The 19,264-nt window shown below is 43.0% G+C and overlaps 1 protein-coding gene across 1 annotated transcript in view; it reads right to left on the reverse strand.

The window, feature by feature from the left end:
- Window positions 1-19,264, reverse strand: part of LOC141114267 (uncharacterized) — a 66,311-nt gene that overhangs the window by 28,330 nt on the left and 18,717 nt on the right. The window contains exons 8-10 of the mRNA XM_073607852.1: window positions 10,310-10,395; window positions 9,056-9,220; window positions 7,111-7,158 (exon numbers count right to left, since the gene is read on the reverse strand). Of these exons, the coding sequence (XP_073463953.1) occupies window positions 7,111-7,158; window positions 9,056-9,220; window positions 10,310-10,395 (299 nt within the window). The remainder of the gene's footprint in view (window positions 1-7,110; window positions 7,159-9,055; window positions 9,221-10,309; window positions 10,396-19,264) is intronic.

Raw genomic sequence — 19,264 nt, forward strand, 5'->3', positions numbered from 1 at the left:
TCATGACAGTAAACCAAGGCCATCTCTGACCAGAAGTGACTGCGCAGAGGAACCATTGTAGTGCTGTTACTGCTACTAAAATGCAATCGCAAACAGCTGTTCTCCTTGCCTCACTGGTGTTGGAGGATAACAATTACTGTCGTCTGGTATTGAAAGAGTGGGCCAGGGATCAGCTCCTGGAGTGTATCCGTCTGGCCCATTCTCTGGTTGATCAGGGTAGGTTACTGTTTAAAAACGTTCAGCCCCTGATACAGGTGTGTGCTGAGCTAGCCTTGTCTAACAGTCCTAAAGGAAGTGACGATTTTTCTCCCCCCTTCAGTAGTGATCAGGTGGAGTCTCTGGTATGGCTGTTGGAGGATGATGCTGTATACTTTCTGGAGCATTATTCAGCTTGTCCTAAACAGGTGCTAGTGGATTGTATAGATTTGGTGCAGTCCCTGGTTAGACAGGCAGTATGTGAACCCACGTTTGTTCAACCTGTCCTACAGGCATGGTCAGACTTATTATTTCCAGCCTCAGTCAGCTCTTCACAACCCGGACCTGCTATTGGACACCTGCCTGCCCAGGAGTCTTTTTCCCCTTCACCCATGGCGACCTCCGTTTCAGCCCAATATACCCTGCTTCCCACCAAATATCAATACCCTGTCTCTACCCGCTGCACTTATCCTGCCTTTAACCCGCTTGCCTCTTCTCTGCTACCTACCACTTCACCACAAGAACTTCCTCTGGCCACTGTTCCCTCTTCCTTGTCATATCCCAGCCCTTCTCTTCAGTACGCCTCACCTCCTATCTACAGTCCTGCAGTCACCTACCGATCTCCGGCAGTTAAGCCAAAGAAGAAACGGAAGTTCTTTCCAACCCAAACGATCCTGCCAGTAACCCAAACTGCCTCCACACCAACCAACCTGCTCCAGTCTGCTTGCATGCCAGCTGAACCTGATAACCCATCTGATTCTGCCTGCTATCCAGCCAGTGTCTCAGCCTGATGTGTTCCTGCCTGCTGCCCAGCCTGATGTGTTACCGTCTGCTGCCCAGCCTGATGTTCCACCATCTGCTGCCCAGCCTGATGTTCCACCATCTGCTGCCCAGCCTGATGTGCCACCGTCTGCTGCCCAGCCTGATGTACCACCATCTGCTGCCCAGCCTGATGTGCTCCTGTCTGCTGCTCAGCCTGATGTGCTCCTGTCTGCTGCCCAGCCTGATGTGCTCCGGTCTGCTGCCCAGGCTGATGTGCTCTGGTCCGCTGCCCAGCCTGATGTGCTCCCGTCCGCTGCCCAGCCTGATGTGCTCCCGTCCGCTGCCCAGCCTGATGTGCTCCCGTCCGCTGCCTAGCCTGAGGTGCTCCCGTCCGCTGCCCAGCCTGAGGTGCTCCCGTCCGCTGCCCAGCCTGAGGTGCTCCCGTCCGCTGCCCAGCCTGAGGTGCTCCCGTCCGCTGCCCAGCCTGAGGTGCTCCCGTCCGCTGCCCAGCCTGAGGTGCTCCCGTCCGCTGCCCAGCCTGATGTGCTCCCGTCCGCTGCCCAGCCTGAGGTGCTCCTGTCCGCTGCCCAGCCTGAGGTGCCAGTGTCTGCTACTCAGCCTGTTGTACCAATGCCTGTGCCCGCTGTCCAGTTTGAGGTCCCAGTGCCTGCTGCTCAGCCTGACATCCCAGTGTCCATGTTCCAGTCTGATGCTCCAGTGACTACTGCCCAGTCCGATGTACCTGTTGTTCAGCCTGTTGTGCCAGTACCTGCTGTTCTGCCTGTTGTGCCAGCACCTGTACCTGCTGCCCAGTCTGAAATTTCAGTACCGGCTGCCCGGTTTGAAGTTCCAGTACCTGCTATCCAGTCTGATGCACCCGTTGTTCAGCCTGTTGTGCCAGCACCTGTTGTTCTGTCTGATGTGCCAGCGCCTGGGTCTGCTGCCCCGTCTGAAGGTCCAGTACCTGCTGCCTGGTCTGATGTCTCGGTACCCGCTGTCCAGTCCGATGAGCCTGCCTTCCAGTCTGATGTGCCCGCTTCCCAGTCTGATGTGCCCGCTTCCCAGCCTGATGTGCCCGCTTCCCAGCCTGACGTGCCCGCTTTACGGGCTAATGTGCCCACCTTCCAGCCTGATGTCTCAGTGCTTGCTTTCCAGCCTGGTGTCTAGTTGCCTGCCTTCCAGCCTGATGTCTTGAAATTAGTATCTCAGCCTGAAGTTTTGGTGCCCGTGTCTCAGCCTGAAGTTTTGGTGCCCGTGTCTCAGCCTGAAGTTTTGGTGACCGTGTCTCAGCCTGAAGTTTTGGTGCCCGTGTCTCAGCCTGAAGTTTTGGTGCCCATGTCTCAGCCTGAAGTTTTGGTGCCCGTGTCTGAGCCTGAAGTTTTGGTGCCCATGTCTCAGCCTGAAGTTTTGGTGCCCATGTCTCAGCCTGAAGTTTCGGTGCCCGTTACCCAGTCTGCTAAACCGGTGCCCGTTACCCAGTCTGCTGAACCGGTGCCCATTACCCAGTCTGCTGAACCGGTGCCTGTTACCCAGTCTGCTGAACCGGTGCCCGTTACCCAGTCTGCTGAACCAGTGCCCGTTACACAGTCTGCTAAACCGGAGTCCGTCACTCGGTCTGTTAAGCCAGTACCTGTTATTCGGCTTGCCGGACCAGTGCCCAGTGTCCAGCTCGCTGAGCCGGGGCCCGTTACCCAGCCCACTGGGCCGTGGCCCGTTACCCAGCTTGCTGAGCCGGTGCCTGTGATCCAGCCTGCCCTTACAGTGCTCGCTGTTCAGCCTAATGTTCCAGAGCCTGCTGCCCAGCTCCAGGACCCGGAGCCTGCTGCCCAGCTTGAGGACCCGGAGCCCGATGTCTGCCCTGATGTGCCCGCTGTCTGCCCTGAGGTGCCTGATACCCAGCCTGAAGTGCCTGTTGCCCAGCCTGACGTACCCCCATCTGTTCTTCTGCTTGATGCCATAGACTATGGACAATTACAACCAGTTGGAGCGTCCAGAGGCCGCTCCTTTGAGGGGGGGGGTACTGTCAGGAAATGTTCCATCCGCTGGTAATATCTGTCATTTGGCATGCATTACTGAGGTCCACCAGCAGGTGTCTCCTGGCAGTTTGGAACTGTCAGGAGAGCTTTTCCCTGCTGATGTTATGTCATCTTTGGGCCGCAGTTGAGGGCAGGGCTAATTCCATGTTGACATGTGCAGAACAAAAAAAATTGTTTCGTTTCGATTTGTTATTTACATAAATTTGTTTAGCTAAATTTGTTTCATTCTTTTACTTCGCTTTCGGAATTTGTTCGAAAAGTTTTCCAATTCGAAAAGTTTACCAAATCTAAACGTCTTCCAATTTGAATAGTTTTCCAATTTCCAAAAAGAATCAAATAGAATAGAAAATAAAGGAATAGAATAGAAAAAAAATATATTTATTATTATATTTTATTCTCTTTGGAAATTGGAAAACTTTTCGAATTTGAAAACTATTTGAATTCGAAAAGTTTTCCAATTCGAATAGTTTTCCAATTTCCAAAAAGAATATTCTTTAATATTCCTTAATTTCTTATTATGGAAAATATACAAGGAGGAATAAGAATCCATGGTGGTTGAGGGCAGAGCTAATTCCATGTTGGATGTGAAAAGTAAGACATGTGCAGAATGAAAAAATTTGTTTGGGTTCCTTTAGATTAGTTATTTACATAAATTTGTTTAGTTTAATTTGTTTCATTCATTTAATTCATTTTCGTAATTCAATTTGTTTATTCGTTTCCGTTTTCAAATTGATTCGAAAAGATTTCGTATCAATCTTGAATAGGTTTTGAATTTGAAAAGTTTTCGAATTCGAAAAGTTTTCCAATTCAAAAAGTTTTCCAATTTTCAAAAATAATAAAATAGAATAGAAAATAAAGGAATGCAATAGAATTTTTTTTCTATTCTATTCCTTTATTTTCTATTCTTTTTTTATTCTCTCAGATACATCCGAATTTCCGAATAACGAAAATTCGTCCGAATTTTAATACGGAATGAAACGAACCGCACATGTCTAGTGCAAAGGTAATACCTCTGGCCAGAAAATATGGCCATCAGAACCCTTTTGAGATTTCAGAATCTAGAGGAGTATTCAGCCCAGAAATTTTTAGCTTTAGATTGGTCAATCTTTTAGCAAAATGAATGAGCATGCAAGTTTGCTGTTCAATAGAAACTTAAAAGTTGAAAAGCAGAAAGTTTGTAACCTGTTTTAGCATATCCCTGCATCCCAGAGCATGGGGTGCAGGTTTGTCCTGATAACAATCCAGAGGGCTAGTAAATTAAAAGAGGAAAGGATCACCGCTACTCCAGAACAGCCCAGGGGGAATAAATGATAAGGAACGGCCTAAGCCTACATGTCTTCACCAAACCACACACCCTGATTTATTTCAACCTGCCCACTGGGGCTTAGTCGTAGTGTTACGACTAAGCCCCAGTGGGTGAGGAGAAATGCATCAGATGTATGGTTTGGTGGCAACATGTAGGCTGAGACCTGGGCTGGTCAGAAGTGTTGCATAATTTATGTAGGATTATATATATATATATATATATATATATATATATATATATATATATATACAGTCAGGTCCATAAATATTGGGACATCGCCACAATTCTAATCTTTTTGGCTCTATACACCACCACAATGGATTTGAAATGAAACGAACATGATGTGCTTTAACTGCAGACTTTCAGCTTTAATTTGAGGGTATTTACATCCAAATCAGGTGAACGGTGTAGGAATTACAACAGTTTGAATATGTGCCTCACACTTTTTAAGGGACCAAAAGTAATGGGACAATTGGCTGCTCAGCTGTTCCATGGCCAGGTGTGTGTTATTCCCTCATTATCCCATTTACAAGGAGCAGATGAAAGGTCCAGAGTTCATTTCAAGTGTGCTATTTGCATTTGAAATCTGTTGCTGTCAACTCTCAATATGAGATCCAAAGAGCTGTCACTATCAGTGAAGCAAGCCATCATTAGGCTAAAAAAAAACAAAACAAACCCATCAGAGAGATAGCAAAAACATTAGGTGTGGCCAAATCAACTGTTTGGAACATTATTAAAAAGAAAGAACGCACCGGTGAGCTCAGCAACACCAAAAGACCTGGAAGACCTTGGAAAACAACTTTGGTGGATGACCGAAGAATTCTTTCCCTGGTGAAGAAAACACCCTTCACAACAGTTGGCCAGATCAAGAACACTCTCCAGGAGGTAGGTGTATGTGTGCCAAAGTCAACAATCAAGAGAAGACTTCACCAGAGTGAATACAGAGGGTTTACCACAAGATGTAAACCATTGGTGAGCCTCAAAAACAGGAAGGCCAGATTAGAGTTTGCCAAACAACATCTAAAAAAGCCTTCACATTTCTGAGACAACATCCTATGGACAGATGAGACCAAGATCAACTTGTACCAGAGTGATGGAAAGAGAAGAGTATGGAGAAGGAATGGAACTGCTCATGATCCAAAGCATACCACCTCATCAGTGAAGCATGGTGGTGGTAGTGTCATGGCGTGGGCATGTATGGCTGCCAATGGAACTGGTTCTCTTGTATTTATTGATGATGTGACTGCTGACAAAAGCAGCAGGATGAATTCTGAAGTGTTTCGGTCAATATTATCTGCTCATATTCAGCAAAATGCTTCAGAACTCATTGGACGGCGCTTCACAGTGCAGATGGACAATGACCCGAAGCATACTGTGAAAGCAACCAAAGAGTTTTTTAAGGGAAAGAAGTGGAATGTTATGCAATGGCCAAGTCAATCACCTGACCTGAATCCGATTGAGCATGCATTTCACTTGCTGAAGACAAAACTGAAGGGAAAATGCCCCAAGAACAAGCAGGAACTGAAGACAGTTGCAGTAGAGGCCTGGCAGAGCATCACCAAGGATGAAACCCAGCGTTTGGTGATGTCTATGCGTTCCAGACTTCAGGCTGTAATTGACTGCAAAGGATTTGCAACCAAGTATTAAAAAGTGAAAGTTTGATGGATGATTGTTAATCTGTCCCATTACTTTTGGTCCCTTAAAAAGTGGGAGGCACATATACAAACTGTTGTAATTCCTACACCGTTCACCTGATTTGGATGTAAATACCCTCAAATTAAAGCTGAAAGTCTGCAGTTAAAGCACATCTTGTTTGTTTCATTTCAAATCCATTGTGGTGGTGTATAGAGCCAAAAAGATTAGAATTATGTCAATGTCCCAATATTTATGGACCTGACTGTATATATATATACACACACAGTCTTTTTAATGTGTATATAGGTGTGCACTGTAAGCTATGAGTTATGACCTTGCACAGCAATTTTACATTTTAAAGGGGCCAGAGGAGTTATTTGCAGGGGATTGTAAAATGTTAATTTTGTGTAATCAGACTTGACATGGGGGTTCTTAGTGCAATTTGGTAAGAAGGCATTCATTCTTTCTTTCTTCATGAAGATGAGTGCACAGGTCTACATTATAGTCTAGGGTGAATGGGACTCTGAAGGCTACTGTTCGTTGTAATATTTACTCTGTTGGTTTTTGTCATCTGTTGCAAGTATCTTGTGAATTTTGCTCTGTCTGAAGTTTCAATAAATGCATCTCTCTGTAAGAACCGGTTGCTGTGGAAATGACTTGCATTATAGTAATAATTAATCAATAATCATCATCATCCAACTATTACATCACTACATTGGTGCCGTTCAAGAGACCAGAAGTGCATTTTGGACTTAGTAACAGAAGTCGGTGGTGAAAACAGTCCTGTGAGGTGGACAGAAGTCTGGTGGAGACCCAAAAGCTGTGCTGTGACTCCAAAGTCTGGTGGTGACTTGAGAGTCTGATCTACTAGGTTGAACAAGTTTGGAACCCCAGAATTATTCTTTATATATATATATATATATATATATATATATATATATATATATATATATATATATATATATATATATTTTTTTTTTTTTTTTTTTCCTACATACAGGACAAAGCTTTCCTTTCCTCTTTAGATTTGAGGAAAGTTTGTAAATTAATTGAAACTGTTGGCCAACTTAAGTTAAGAAAGTTGCAAGCTTTTGGGATGTTTTGATCCTTTTTACAATTGTATAATGAAAAGCCAGCATCTTTAAGTTATTAATTAAAATTAAAAGAAATACTTACCTTTTGATATAAACGCTGTAGTTGCCATTGAGCATTTGTTGGGGTTGTCTATAAAAAGAGTTAAACATTGTATTAGAAAAATTAAAGGTGATTATACTTGAAAAAAAATGATGTTGTTCTTATAGGCTAAAATGTTACTACAGGTATGCTGATAAAACATCAGTCATTTATTGATTCATTCATAATTCTTAATCTCCAGTGAAATGCATGCCTATCATAGGTGTGCACAGCCTATTGCATTAGGGTGTTCACCTCAAAGCTCAAACGCATGTGTATATACTGTATACTGATGGTGTCAGTAGAGCAGTGGACAGTGTCAGTAGAGCAGTGGATGGTGTCAGTAGTTTTTATTTTTATTATTTAATTTTTATTATATTTTACATACATTTTTAATTAATTTTTTTTATTATTTACAATAATTTTAGGAGCCCTGCTAGGGGGCTTTGGTGAAATATCAGGGGTTTAAACAGGGGGAAAATGCACCACACAGGGTCATTAGGGTGTGCCCAGGCACACCTGATACACCCTGTGAGCACTCCTATGATGCTAATAATGGTTGTGCCAGTTCATTGCATTGTAACCCTAACAAAATAAATGGAAAGGGTCATCTAGCTTACAAAAAAAGCTCCATCTGAAGCAACAGCTGGTCCTTTCACCTATTTCCCTTTACAATTGCCAGGCTGACTTAAAGTGGAGCTTCAGCAGCTACAAATACTGTAGTTACTGACTTTTAATAAAAACGATTCATTCTAGCCCAGGGTTCCAGTCCTGTCTTAACCCGGGCCAGTTTTTTTGTTGGCCTTTGGGTCCCCGGCACCGCCATGTTGACTGTGGGAAATCAGCTGTGACTTCTTGCAGCTTCACAGCCGGCTTCCACTGCCCATGTGCGAGCCACGCTGTGCTATCTGAATGATCCCGCATGTCCCAGAAAATTAAGGCTGGGGGGAGGGGCGAACTTCCTGGGCGATCCAAGTGGAAGTGGGAGCGGGGACCTGTCAAAAGTAGGTACCCGCTCCCCCCCAAAATATATTTACAAAAAAGAGGGAGGGGGATAAACGGAACCTACCTTTTTCAGTGATGTTCCACTTTAAGTTCTCCCAATTTGATAAAATAACATCAATAAAAAATATTAAAGCTTTATGAGAAGGAATGCATAACATGACTAGGTTTTGCCTGCATATAATACTGAAAGTGAAGTCTAAGTAAATAGTCAAAAGATATCGCTAAATGGGACATCAGTAGACAATGTTGGAATGAGATTATCTGAAGAACTACTTAAAATTTTCCCCATAGTATTTCGGCACTAAACGAAATCCATATGAGTTGGTTAATATGGGAAGACGTCACCAGCCAATGGGGTGGATTTACTAAAGACAAATAGCCTGTGCACTTTGCAAGTGCAATTGCACTGATTTTCCCTAGAGCTTAGTAAATGTGGTAAAGCTCTGCTAATTTCCATCATCCAATTATGTGCAAGCAAAAATGCTGTTTTTTTTATTTTCTTTGGACCACTTTAAGAGGTGATAACCCATCCCCGTTCTATCCAAAAGAAGATAAAAAGATTTGCCTAGTGTAGGGCCTGAAGTCTGACCAATGGAGGCACTACCAGGAAGGGGGCCCGCTCGGTTCACACTGCTGTGACTCCAAAGTCGTGCAACTTGCTTGCAAATTCCTTGGGACTTGCTTGTGATTCCCCTGTGACTTTTGTGATTGACATTGCAGTCTATGACACTCAAATCACACCAAAGTCGCAGAAATGTATTGCAGGAACCTTTTCTTGCTGCTGTGACTTAAGTCACATTGATTAAGACGGCACCATTAAAATAAATGTGTTTTGACTTGTCCTGAGACTTTATGTGTGGCATGTCTCATGAAATTTTCTTAAGCAATATTTAAATATGCATACATTCCCAGAGATATTAGGAATCAGTACTTAATATTTTACCTGAAGGCCTGTAATCACATCGTCAAGTACCCAGTCAAGGCAACCGCTGATGAAGTCTACTGATACATAGATTGTAGAGACCAAGCCTTTTGCCAGTTCAGTAACTTCCTTAGTCGCTAAGATGAGTGTTCTAGTTGCTGTATCAACTGCTTCTTTAACAGTAAGCTACAATGAAACATAAAGGTGAAAATTTTTATTTTTCCCAGAATACAATATTCAAGCTGGAATTATGCACATTCACTCATATCCTTCAGGAAAACAACCATCAGCATTTTCCATAAACTGCTGCTAAATGTATTCTAAGGAGGCCACTAAAAGCTGGAGATGAAGATTTACTGATCCACTATATTATTATATATATATATATATATATATATATATATATATATATATATATATATACAGCCCACTTATTTTGGAAAAAATACACTTTTTTGAATTAAAAAATAAGACAACAGTAAAGTTAGCCCAATTTTTTTTACATTGTGAAAGATAATGTTACGCCCAGTAAATTGATACCCAATATGTCACACTTCAAAATTGCGCCCGCTCGTAGAATGGCGACACACTTTTACCCTTAAAAATCTCCATAGGAGACGTTTAAAAAATTCTACAGGTTGCATGTTTTGAGTTACAGAGGAGGTCCAGGGCTAGAATTATTGCTCTCACTCTACCGATCGTGGCGATACCTCGCATGTGTGGTTTGAACTCCGTTTGCATATGCGGGCGCTACTCACGAATTTTGTTTTTTTATTTATTTTACCTTTTATTTCATTTTTACACTGTTCTTTAAAAAAAAAAAAAAATTGTGTCACTATTATTCCTTTTACAAGGAATGTAAACATCCCTTGTAATAGAAAAAAGCATGACAGGACCTCTTAAATAATTAATCTGGTAGAAGATCTAAACCTCCCGCAAAAAATAAGTTTTGTCTGGAGTTCAGCTTTAACAGTCCTAATCTGTGGAGAGCAAAAAAAGAAGCTCTATAGGGCAAATGTGACAATGCTGTCACCATTTATACAGAGCTGAGGACCTAGGAAAAATACACTGCATTTTATGTAACATTGGAAATGCCCCCACATACCTGCTTATTGCATGAAAGGCTTGAAAAATTAATCAATCAATGAGAATATTCCAAACAAGATCTTCCAAGCCATAGGAATTTCAGTTTTATTCAAGCCAAGCTTCGCCAAGTGTAAGTGATCGGGTTTGTAAAAACAACTTAAACTATTACACATCTGCATGGATACTTACTTCTAAATAAATCACAAACGACTCAGCAGTACACTGAATGGCGGTTATTTGATAACTGAGTGATTGGCCATGACGGTAAACAGGTGCTGCAAAATGAATGGAGGCGATTAGTGAAAATGTTGCAAAACTGTACAGACCTGTAGAAAACAAGGAACATCATATTAGATTAGAAAACCTGGTGTAATATCTGTGTTGGTCTGGGACCTTGCTGACTGTCTCCATGTGAAAGTACTTGTGCCTGGGGACTGTCCAATCAGGCGGTGAGCAGTGAATTGTGGGGGTGTAATGGTCATTCCAAAACTGCATCACTGCGACATGTGTCAATCCCGGAGTTGCTGGATCTGACCTTTACTACCATCTTCTACATCTACCTTAATCTATCTTTTGTATTGCAGCAGAATCAGGTGGCAGGTTCTCACAGCTGACTTCATTTGTCATTTTTAAAGCAGAACTCTCTCAATCATCAATAACCATTTTTAATGATTATGCTGCTAGCCTTGGTAAATAGGTAGGAAGATATATTGTATTTACTTGTGTTCATTTTATTTTTTACATTTCTTCAGTTGCTTTCTGTTATCTGGCCTAGGCCAAAATGATGTCCTACATCCCAGGAGTCTTCATGGCATTTTTTTTTCTTTCATCTGGAGGAGAGGCTTTCTCAGCTAAGTACGTACTCCTGCCTGCATGCCTGAGGTATAGGGCAGATGGATTCCAGGAAGTAATTGCCACATGAATCATCTGCCTTTCCTCAAGATGGATTCAGCCAGAAATAAAGCATGAAAATTTAAAAAATGAATAAATAGCATTGTTGGTTGCTACTACTGTAGACGCTCAAGATTCAGACATCAACATTCAGACATCAACCCCTTCAACAATTATTGATGAAGGAGTTTATGTCCCATTCCACATTGAGACCCCAGGGCCGATAACATTTCAAATTAAATATCCACAGGGTCTCACGCCTAGAAATCTGTCTCTTCATATTACTCCCTCGCCAATGAGGAGTGTATTCCTCTATCCCTATTACTTCCATCAAATGTAGAAGGTTTTCTGTGGTGGCATTGAGAAAAGTGCTTTGATAGACTGTGTCCATCAAAGCCCTTTTTAATGTTAGACAAATTCTCCCCTAATCTGATAGCCATAGTACATGTGGTAACAACGGTGGTGTTGCACTTGCACCGTGGATTTTATATGAATTGCATATGGGGAGTTTAAATTATCTACTCATTTTATGCAAATACATGAATTCTTGGTGCACTAATTTATGAACTTTTGGAAAACCTGTTAATCTTACCTGCACTTGTGGTAGCAGGTTTTCAATCACACATTTTTGCGATTTGCATGTATTACTATATAATATATACAATTGTTATAATCTCATATTTAAAGTGGGGACACCTGTGATCACACTATTAGTCCTTTATAGACAGTTATACCCCTTAGGGGAATTTGTGGGAGTGGCTATACTTTTGGTAAGCCCCCCCTTCCCCCAAAAGAAAGACAGTCTATGTGATATGCCTCCATAAGGTTCCGGTTCAGCATACCTAGCTGAGGATTGGAGACACATTTTTGAGTGGATACATTTAATTATCCTGTGGAGCTATTTATCTTTGATTGGGGGCCAAGCATAATAATTTGTTGATAAAATGACCAACAACCTTGGCTAGATCCTAAGGTGGAATTTTCTGTCATTTGATTTTAAGTGTCACATTGGTGGATAGAAATCATCTTAGTTCCTGAATTTACCTTATGAGGTGTCGCCATTACTTGATTCTGAGAATCACCAGCATCTACCCAGTAATGTCCTGAAGAAGCATTTTTGTGAAATGTGATGAGTATGGAGATGAGTAAGGGGAAGATGGCCCCCACCCGTCTCCATAACATTGCAGGGCGTAAGAACATCACTTCCACCCGTAGCTCTTAACCACTTCAGCCCCGGAAGGATTTACCTCCTTCCTGACCAGAGCACTTTTTGCGATTCGGCACTGCGTCGTTTTAACTGACAATTGCGCGGTCGTGCGACATGGCTCCGAAACAAAATTGACGTCCTTTTTTCCCCACAAATAGAGCTTTCTTTTGGTGGTATTTGATTACCTCTGCGGTTTTTATCTTTTGCGCTTTAAACAAAATAAGAGCGACAATTTTGAAAAAAAGCATTATTTTTTACTTTTTGCTATAATAAATATCCCCAAAAAATATATAAAAAAAAATTTTTTTTCCTCAGTTTAGGCTGATACGTATTCTTCTACATATTTTTGGTAAAAAAAAAATCGCAATAAGCATTTATTGATTGGTTTGTGCAAAAGTTATAGCATTTACAAAATAGGGGATAGTTTTATGGCATTTTTATTAATATATTTTTTTTTTACTAGTAATGGCGGCAATCAGCGATTTTTATTGTGACTGCGACATTATGGCGGACACATCAGGCATTTTTGACACATTTTTGGGGTCATTTATACAGCAATCAGTGCTATAAAAATGCACTGATTCCTGTGTAAATGACACCGGCAGTAAAGGGGTTAACCACTAGGGGGCGGGGAGGGGTTAAGTATGTCCTAGGGGAGTGATTCTAACTGTGGGGGGGAGGGGCTTGTGGGACATGTCATTGATCTCTGCTCCTGATGACAGGGAACAGTGACACTGTCATTAGGCAGAACGGGGAGATGCTGTTTACAATGGCATCTCCCCGTTCGTCCTCTCCATGAGGCGATCGCGGGTATCCCCGCGGTGATCGAGTCCGCGGGACCCGCGACCCGACTCACGGAGATCGCCGGTGGCGGCGCGAGCGCATGGCGGCAAATTCAAAGTAACGTACGGGTACGTTACTTTACGCAGCCGTGCCATTCTGCCGACGTATTGCATTTTAGTGTAAATATGAGATCTTAGGTCTTTTTGACCCCAGATCTCATATTTAAGAGGTCCTGTCATGCTTTTTTCTATTACAAGGGATGTTTACATTCCTTGTAATAGGCATAAACGTGACACAATTTATTTTTTAAAAGAACAGTGTAAAAATAAAAAAGGTAAAATAAATAAGAAAAAAAAAAATATTTAAACGACCACAGGTGACTCAAAGGTCTACAAGTCAAGACAGGATGGATGGAAAGAAAGTATTTGCTCCCCATATCTGGAAATATTGTCAAAAGGATCATGCAGGGCGCCGGACGCATTGGATTCCAATGGGTTTTTTTTTGAGGCTCTAATTGGCTTCAAAAAAGGGTGGGCTTGGGGCGCAGAGTACTGTGTCCTGAGCCCACCCAGTTGTGTGACATTAGAAAATTAATATTCGCTAATATGAAACTTGGCCAATCAGTGGCCCCTGAGACCCAATTGGCCGGGAGTCCTAAGACCCCCCCCAAGAAATTTGAGTACCAGCTGCCACTGCTAGCAAACATGGGCAGGGAGCTAGTAGAGGGGGCAGGCAATCTATGAATCTATTACCTTCCCCTAAACGGGCAAAATGGCAGGTTTACTTAAAAACTGAACTGTCACATACAAGCCGCAAGATTATGCATAATTTTAAAGGCGCCTTGACTGAAAAAAAGTTGAGAAATTATTGGTCTAGAATGTGACTGCGTACATACATCATCCTGGCACAAGAGATCCAACATCTGGCTCTAACAGAGGACAGCGATGGAGAGTACAAGGAACATGTACAGCAAAAAGGGGCCAGAGTATTAAGGCCTAATATACCAGGCCCATGTGTTTCCACCACAAACAATATACCATATATCAATGTTTATTTATGATCTGGTTAAAAGCTCCACTTGAAAGGATCAGTCTACTCAAAATTGGCTGAATCATGCCAGAGAGATCGAACTCTTGACGTATAAGAATCCAGCAAACAAACACTCTTGTGCATTAACATGATGGCTGGGTGATTGATGACTCAAAGGATAGTGTCTTTGGCCTTGCTGTCCTGGATAGGGGATATCCTAGTAGTCACAGAAAAGATAGCCTTGTGCATTATCCCAAGATAATTTATTAATAAAAAAAATTAAGTAAAATACTTCTAACAAACATGTGATGAATAAAAAGCTTGTGATTCAATAGCTATGCACATTAACAATGCGGCTAGCTTATGCTTGCCGGTTCATTGGAGGTCTAACGCACCCCCTTCAATGAAAGAAAGGGCAACACAAATTAATCATATAGCAGCGATGGAGGAGCTGATATACACCACCAAAGATAGAATTTCCAGTTTCTCAGCTACATGGGAACCTCCCAGCAATATCAAGAACTGATACAAGATAACATTTGACTTGTGATCTACGGTTCTTGACACTTCTTTAAGATACAACCTGAGGGCATAATAGACTGGGGGTCTTGTGTGTCACGCCCAGAAGGGGATGGAGAAGGTAGCTTGTGGCCACCCCACCTCCTCTCCCTACAATTCCCCTATATTCACCCCTCCTCTTCTCTATTCTTTCTCTTCTTTCCTTATCCCCCTTTATTTGTTTATCCTAACATGCGGGGGCTATGGGGACAGGAGCTGATCTAGAAGTCAGTTTACTTCCCCATCTCTCTCATATCCTGAGGAGCAATCAGAAACTGCCTTTGAGGGCCTAGTCTTCTTGGTTACTCTGACATGGTTATAACCAACTGAACTAACAATTCTAGCAGTAGATATGCATTGACATCTCTTGGAAAAATGTATGACCTGTCAGGTATATTGTTTGCAATTTATGCAGGAAAAGCGCCTGTGAGTTCTGTTATTTGTATGTAATTGTGTACTGTACTGTGAATGGAACCATGTCCTTCTCCGTTGGTACCTTTTCATGGATACTTTCTGTATTTTCCATTAAAATTTCTAATAAAATCTTTATGGAAAAAAAAATAAAAAAAGCTTGTGAAGACCACTTGGATGTGGCAATCAATCATAGAGCTGACAGTCTCCAGAAAGCAGAGAGGAGGACCTCTGAACCACTGTTGACTGAGGCGTTTCGAAGGAGTAACTTCTTCCTCAGAGGCTCTGAGGAAGAAGGTACTCCTTCCAAACAAGTTAGCCAGCAGTGGATCTGGGGTCCTCCTCTCTGCTTTCTGGAGACTGTGGGCTCTATGATTGATTGCCACATCCAAGTGGTCTTCACAAGCTTTTTATTCATCAAATGTTTGTTAGTAGTATTTTGCAGAATTTTTATATTAATAAATTATCTTGGGATAATGCACAAGGCTGGTGCGCCCTTTTCTTTTTATCTTTTCTGTATAAGAAGCCAGGTCTGGCTCAGAGCACCAGGTTTACAAGATTTCCTTGTGAACTCACAAATCCACTTTTAGCTATTTTATACCCTGAAATTACTACAAGGCTAACAGGAATGTAATACACATCGTACAGAAAGCTTAAAAGATCAGAATCTTCCTTTTAAAAAAACCTGCTTTGGAAAAAATGACTTTTGGAATTTGAGTTTACTAGTGGCAAAAGCAGGGCCATGGATATTTTTTTGTTCTGGGGGGGTGTTTAGCAGCAGGTACTAAGTAAAAGTCTTTTTAAATAAAATAAATTGCGCCAAGAAGACTGAAAAAAGGAAAAACTATATGTGTTGCCCCTAGTAAGCAATCACATCCTTAATTGTATGTAGCGCTAGTAGATTTTTAATCTACTGCTGATAGGTAAATTTAGTGGGTTATCTGTTTATACAGATTTGCCTCTGTTCAAGCTCGACTGAGTTGCATGTAATTTCACACTGCGCCTGTGGGTGTCGTTGTTACTATGGGCCAGTGTTGGAAAGGCAACACGTTAAAGTGTATAAGTGCTCCTCTGTCCCGGAGATAACTCGGTGGAGGTGGTCCTCCGAGTTGCATTCTGGGAGAGGGTATTTATGGGACAGACGCCATGTTTTGGGGGGTTTTCTGTCCACCTGCTGGCCCTCCTGGCCGACAGGTATGCGCTAAGAGTACTACCTCGTGGTCCTCCGATCGGGAGGCCCACGGCGCTGCGGTGTGTGGGTGGGCCCAGAGGCTTGACTGGGGCCTACCACAGCGGCAGAGGAATGGTCCTGAGCTGTCTATCCTAAGTGAAGAAGCTGGACAACTGAGAAGATCCCAGGGGAGGACCCTTCATGGAAGGATCATGCAGAGTGCTGGTCTGGAGAGGGGCCTGGTGACGACGTATCCTAAAGTAATCCTACCGCATAGTACTGCTGGGTTGGCTTAAAGGTCCTAGTGCTGTGTCTGTTATTCATCGTAAACCAATACATCCTGTGGCAGAGGATCGTACGGGTTTTGTTCCAATCAAGTCTGTGGCAGAGACTTTTGTTCGTGCTGCATACTGGCTGCTAGGTTGGTGAGAGAAACCTATCCAGGCGGGCAAAGATTTAACCCTAAAGAGAGAATATATTCAGCTACAAGTTTTCAATCTCTAATGCTACACAAAGAACATTAAGAAAAGGTATTTGAGCTTCCCTGCAACTTTACTTCTGCCTCTTTCCTGCTATTTCCTTCAATTTTATGTTCATCAAAGCATTGGAAAAGATACTCAAGTGTCCGGTGCCTACATTGTTTATGGTAAACTCAACGGGACCCTAGACCCGGTTCTGGTGAAATAGAGGTAAAGAAGGTGACAGTAACAGCCCGCTTAAACCAGCAGCTCCACCGTGAGTTATTGCTACATGTATTTTATCAGGTCCTTTAGAAAATCGAACCTGATTTCAGTTTTTTCCTTCGTCCAGTTTTTATTAACGCTGTTGGCTATTGTCCAGTATTAGTGTCCAAACTGAATAGGTGCAAAGTGAGTGTATTGTCTACCTGCAAGGAGATGGAGCCCTTTGCACCTCCTCAGTAAGGTTGGCTATTATGGTGCAAAGTGCACCATGTTGTGTCAGACAGCGCACTCACTGACTTTTTTAACTTTTACAGATTATAAAAAAAGGGGGGAATGCACTGCTTACCACAGGATGGTGCACTGTAAAAGTCAATCTTACTGGGCAGGTACAAAGGGCACCATCTTGTGGAAGGCAGCACACTCACTGTGTTCACATTAGCTTAATTTTCAATTAATCACAGAATAAAATAAAAAAACAATCAACTGAAAAATTTCCAGCCTTGAATACACTGACTTTTCTTTAGGCTAGGTTCACATCTAATGCCACGTACACACGACCGGTTTTTCCGTCAGAATAAACTCTGACAGTTTTTCCGACGGAGTTCTGATGGAGTTCCGCTGAAACGGACTTGCCTACACACGATCACATCAAAGTCCGATCGCTTAGAACGCGATGACGTACGAATGGACTAGAAAAAGGAAGTTCAATAGCCAGTAGCCAATAGCTGCCCTTGCATTGTTTTTGATCCGTCGGAATAGCATACAGACGAACGGTTTTCCCGATAGGAATTGATTTAGTTGGAAAGATTTAAAACATGTTCTATTTCTAGGTCCGTCAGAATTTTCGAAAGAAAAAGTCCGATGAAGCCCACACACGATCGGAATATCCGATGGAATTATTCCGTCGGACCTTTTCTGCCGGAAAGTCCGGTCGTGTGTACGCGGCAGTAATGAGTACGAGAAGGTGTGTAACTGCACAACTTCCTGCACTGGCAGAGGAAAAACACACTACTGCTTAGGAGATACGTGGAGGTACACTACAATGAGGGAAACCCTCAATCCACGCATTTCATGCACCTCATTCAAATAGCACCCCCCTTTTAATCTGCGGTGGGTGTCAGTGCTATCTTAATGACACCCCAAGCAAAGGTTGAAAACAGAGTGTGTTTGCCTGCACCAGATCGCATTCACAATACGACCATGCAAACCAGTTGCAGTGCGGTTCCAAAATTGGTGCATGCATGACTTTGGTGCGATTTGAGCCCATTCAAAATTAATGGGCCTTGATTGCACCGCAATCAAGACAGCAAGCCTGGTTTCACACTATAGTTTGCATGTAACTGCACCGCATTCCTTTGCGATTCTGTGTGGTGTGATTTGAGCCCATTTTGAATGGGCTAAATTGCACCACATCGCACCAAAGAAGTGCAGGCACCTTTTTTTGAAAACCAACCATGCGATCTGGTTCAGACAAACACTGCGTTTGTGACCTTCTTTTGGGGAGTTGTTAACATTGAATTGACACCTGCAGCAGATCAAACACACAGTGTGATTGCAATGCGGTGCAGGAAACGCACAGGGAGCACAGTGTTTCCTGTACCACATATGTATGAACCAGGGGTAAAACAGGGCCAAGGCATGTCACTGAGGGCAGCAGAAAGTCCAGCCTGGCTCTGGCATTGCAGACATGTTGTGGTGTCAACTGCTGAATCAGTAAGCTGGTGAGCACCACAACAAGTTTGAGAGTGCCAAGCGGACTGTCAGTAACACAACCAATAGAAAATTCAGCTTAGCCTCAATCAACTGTCAGTAACAAAAGCAATGTAAAATTTAGCCCAGCCTCAACCCCATACTTTGCCAGTTGCCACACAGAATCACAGACAGTCTCTCACTGACTCACGATTACCTAGTCTAAGCAGTGGTAAGTCTGAGGACACTCTCTGAGATTCTCTGAGACTAGGCCAGAAGAGAAAGAGGGACATACCTGAACAGGACAGCAGCAGTTCATCCATGTGGGGGGCCGGCTGCTACACAGCACTTTACAAGCACTCTGCGCTCCAAAGCTCCTCTCCCAAGCCCAAGGTGGGAGTGGCACTACAAGCCAACGGGAATACATGGTGTGCAGTGGGCAGGACTAAATGCACTGCCGGCTCCCACTGTACTGTCTGGTGATCGATCTGTCAGCCTTCAGCCCGAGCCTGATAGATCAGCCTGGCGGTGTACCACAACATGCGTGCGGATGTGCAGAACGATCTATTACACTTGCTGCAGTGGCATTATTACACTCTGTGTGCCACTGACTGCAGTGCTGCCTGTCGCTGGTGCTTTGTGAGGCTGCAGAGCAGGGACACCATGCATTTCATTTTGGCCCTGGGGGGGGTTTGAACACCCCTGACCCTCCCCCCTTATCT

The sequence above is a fragment of the Aquarana catesbeiana genome, linkage group LG12, assembly GCF_042186555.1.
Source record: "Aquarana catesbeiana isolate 2022-GZ linkage group LG12, ASM4218655v1, whole genome shotgun sequence".
Lineage (NCBI taxonomy): Eukaryota > Metazoa > Chordata > Amphibia > Anura > Ranidae > Aquarana > Aquarana catesbeiana.